Raw genomic sequence first — 4,195 nt, forward strand, 5'->3', positions numbered from 1 at the left:
TTTTTTTTTTTTTTTTTTTTTTTTGGCATCACTATATTATTTATTTAGTTAGTTATTTACATAATTTTTATTGAGACAGAGTCTCGCTCTTTCACCAAGGCTGGAGTGTAGTGGCTCGATCGTGGCTCACTGCAAACTCTGCTGCCTGGGTTCAAGTGATTCTCGTGCCTCAGCCTCCTGAGTAGCTGGGATTGCAGTCACATGCCACTATGCCTGGCTAATTGTTTTATTTATTTTTTTTTTTTTTTGTATTTTTAGTAGAGGCAGGGTTTTGCCATGCTGACCAGGCTGGTCTCTAGTTTTATTTGTACTTGACAGGCAGTTGAACATTTTTCAGGCTTTGTATCCACCTCAGGTGATCCACCAGCCTTGGCCTCCCAAAGTGCTGGGATTACAGGTGTGAGCCACCGTACCCAGCCTTTTTTTGTTCATTTATATGTATCTATACCTATGTCTATTGTTCTGGTTATAGCTAGCAAGTGTCTACACCTTTATCTTCTATTTCTCATCTATTCATTTTGGAGAGAGTTCTTCAAGCACTGTAAACTAAGCTGACATACTCAATAGACTATCTGGACGAACGTCTAAAATTATTTTTTTTAAAGGTACAGGAAAGTTACTGAAACAACAAGGATATGCTGGGCTGAGATCAGAAGAAAAAAGAAATTCAGATAAGTAAGCTCATTGTTTTGTCCAAATTCTCTACTTTCCTTATTGCAAAAATTAACCAAAGTTTTGGTTGAGAGCCTAAAAAACTGAACAGAGCTAGCTTCCTCCCGTGCCCCTTAATCCTAGTGCACTACTCTCCAAGGCCTGAAAAACATGCTGCCCAGTGCCTCAGCCACTGCCCCAGAATCCAGAAACCAATCTGAGCAAAAAAGCAGGTCCCCAAAGTAGGCATTGTCCTTCTTTAACTTAGTAATTTCTGACTATTTTGCTAGCTCTTTAATGCAGATGCAGATGACCTTTGTATTTGTCCAGAATTTCTGCTTTTTTTTTTTTTGAGACAGGTTCTTGCTGTCACCCAGGCTATAGTGTAGTGCTGTGATCATAGTTCACTGTAACCTAAAAATCCTGGGCTCAAGGGATCTTACAACCTCATCTTGATTAGCTAGGACCTCAGGCACCATGTCTGACTAATTTTTTAAATTTTTTCTATAGATGGGATCTCAATATATTTCTCTAGCTGGTCTTCAACTGCCAGGCTCAAGCAATCCTCCCACCTTGCCCTCCATTGATCCTCTCACATTGGCCTCCCAAAGCGATGGGATTATAGGCCTGAGCCACCATGCTTTGCCTACTGCTTGTTTTTAATAAGGGATTAAGTCTGGGTTATTTAGTTCAGCTAATAGAGGTTTCAGAAATGGACTTTTCTCTCTCGACTTATTTGCTGAAGTAACTTTTCCAGGATTCACACCGTTAGTGTCTTCCTCATGCTTATTGTGGGTGGCGTTATTAAGAGAACCTAGGGGAGCTGTGGCTTCAGGTGCAGACATGGCCAAGTCCAAGAACCATACCACACACAACCAGTCCCGAAAATGGCACAGAAATGGTATCAAGAAACCCCGATCACAAAGATACGAATCTCTTAAGGGGGTGAACCTCAAGTTCCTGAGGAACATGCACTTTGCCAAGAAGCACAACAAGAAGGGCCTAAAGAAGATGCAGGCCAACAACGCCAAGGCCATGAGTGCACGTGCCGAGGCTATCGAGGCCCTCGTAAAGCCCAAGGAGGTTAAGCCCAAGATCCCAAAGGGTGTCAACCGCAAGCTTGATGGACTTGCCTACGTTGCCCACCCCAAGCTTGGGAAGCGTGCTCATGCTTGCATTGCCAAGGGGCTCCCACTGTGCCAGCCAAAGGCCAAGGCCAAGAATCAAACCAAGGCCCAGGCTACAGCTCCAGCTTCAATTCCAGCTCAGGCTCCCAAAGGTGCCCAGGCCCCTACAAAGGCTCCAGAGTAGATATCTCTGTCTGCCAACATGAGTACACAAGGACTGGTGTGACTCCTCACCCCCACCTCCAGGCTGCCATCTGCATGGAGCTGGGGTCCTCCTTGCTATTTGTACAAATAAACCTGAGGCAGGAAAAAAAAAAAAAAAAAGAACCTAAATTCGCAAACCTGATAGGGTGAATTAGGGTGAATTACCCTTGACTCCTTCCATAGGTAAAAGGTCACTTTGTAGTTCAAAAAAAAAGAATGCAGATTATATGTTCCTGTCTGGCACTGTTCAGATTAGGAAAATTCTCTTTAAAATGGAAGAAAATAAATTTGTTTCCAAATTCATATGCTTTTAAACTGCACTCATGCTTTCACCAAAAAGCAAAGGCTAATCACTAATTAATAGTTTATAATAAATTTGAATTTTTAAAAGAAAAAAGTGCACAAAATTATTTTAGAGAATGAGAAAAAATTTTCCTATTTAGAAATGTATCATTTTATTTAAAAGGAAATCAAAATGGTTTAAAGCAGGTACATTTGTAGCATTCATCTAACCACAGAACAAAATTAAAATGTCACGATTTCTTATGATGAGATGAAGATCTTGCTGGATTGCAGAACTCTGTAGTATGTATCATTATTTCAAGCAAGAATTTTAGACTGGAGACATCTTTTTTGAGTAAGAAGGATTACTTTACAGATTTGTTGTATGTTAGTAAAAACAGACGTATGAGCCTATTTCATGCTATATGTACATAATTTGTCAGATTGAAATTGGCATTTGTGTTTAAATGTGGTGAAATCACAAACATCAAAATATGGAAAAGATCTTAGAAGTATTGTGTTCTAGATTTTCTCATTATTAAATTACAAGTCAGTTGGCATTTGGGGAGCCCAGGGGATAATTACACTGTGTTTTCCCTGATCATGGATAAGCTGGATTAAAAATACACACATGGGATTCAAGTAAATGGAGATTATTACTCACCTTTTTTTTGGAGACAAAATTTCACTTATTGCCCAGGCTGGGGTCTAGTGGTGCAATCTCAGCTCACTGCAACTTTCGCCTCCTGGGTTCAAGCAAATCTCCTGCCTCAGCCTCCCAAGTAGCTGGAATTATAGGCACATGCCACCATGCCCGGCTAATTTTGTATTTTTAGTAGAGATGGGGTTTCACCATATTGGCTGGGCTGGTCTTGAACTCCTGACCTCAGATGATCCTGCCTTGGCCTCCCAAAGCTCTGGGATTACAGGCATGAGCCAACTGCACCTGGCCGATGATTACTAATTTTATTGTTTGGCAATGAAATTACTGTCCAATTTACTTATTTGTTTATTGTTGTTTGTTTTGTTTGTTTGTTTTATGGAGCGGAGAGTTTAATAAGCCAGAAAGAAGGATGAAGGTAGAAAGTAGAAGCTCCCCTGTACAGACAGAGAGAGGGGGGCTCCAAAACCGAAAAAGGGGACCCCTGTCCAATTACTTTATCACAGTACTTTGAACTTAACTTATACATGCTTTCTGGTCACAGGCTGTACTGAAGGTAGGGAACAACTGTAGCCGACCTGCATGGGCCTGCCCACATATACAGCAGAGAGGAGCATGCTGCCGTCAGGCAGAGGATATTCATAAAGTGACACAACACGGCTTCTTCAAACAAGCCAGTTGCTCGTGCCCAAGTCACCATCATATATGTGACTGCCTTCAGCACAGGGAGTGATTAAGAGACTGAGGCAAGGGATCAAGACTATTGCACATGAGGAAATCCCTGTTACTGTTATTACATTTTTATTGTAATTAACACATAATTGTTATATTGAATAATTATTATAATTATTTTATACTAAAATTGGACATAAGACGACATGAAAGTAGGTAGAGATTCTCCCAACCGAAAACATTGTATCCATTCTCTCCTTCACTAAATCCTATAACACATAAGGCCACATCCAAGAGCTTTTACCTAGAAAATCTAACTTACATTTTCTCTTCCAAACTGTTATCAATTAGTTCCTTCTTCGAACACTTCGATTTCACCAAAATGCCATTGTGGCTGCTTCATAACCACTAACATCTGCTCCTTCTCACTCTCTGCTTTCACTTGGTTCTCCTTCCTTGTTCCTTGTTTTGTGAGGATTTCATTAACCTACACTCGCTAAGAATATAGATTAAATCCCCCACGTCCTATTTCCTCTTAAATGCCCAGAGTGCAATAATAGATATTTAATATTTTGTGAAGTTAGTGTTGAATGAAGAA

The 4,195-nt window shown here is 40.5% G+C and overlaps 1 protein-coding gene across 1 annotated transcript; it reads left to right on the top strand.

Annotated features, from left to right (window-relative positions):
* Positions 1–1,493: 1,493 nt before the first annotated feature.
* LOC108534046 (60S ribosomal protein L29-like) lies at positions 1,494–1,962 on the top strand. Its single transcript, XM_017879143.1, has one exon. The coding sequence runs from the start codon at positions 1,495–1,497 to the stop codon at positions 1,960–1,962; it is 468 nt and encodes a 155-aa protein (XP_017734632.1). The 5' UTR covers position 1,494.
* Positions 1,963–4,195: the final 2,233 nt, after the last annotated feature.

The sequence above is a fragment of the Rhinopithecus bieti genome, unplaced genomic scaffold (assembly GCF_001698545.2).
Source record: "Rhinopithecus bieti isolate Rb0 unplaced genomic scaffold, ASM169854v2 scaffold_9996, whole genome shotgun sequence".
Classification (NCBI taxonomy): domain Eukaryota; kingdom Metazoa; phylum Chordata; class Mammalia; order Primates; family Cercopithecidae; genus Rhinopithecus; species Rhinopithecus bieti.

Bases quoted from the DNA above. Each gene is read 5' to 3' on its own strand.
- LOC108534046 (XM_017879143.1), top strand. From the start codon at position 1,495: ATGGCCAAGTCCAAGAACCATACCACACACAACCAGTCCCGAAAATGG.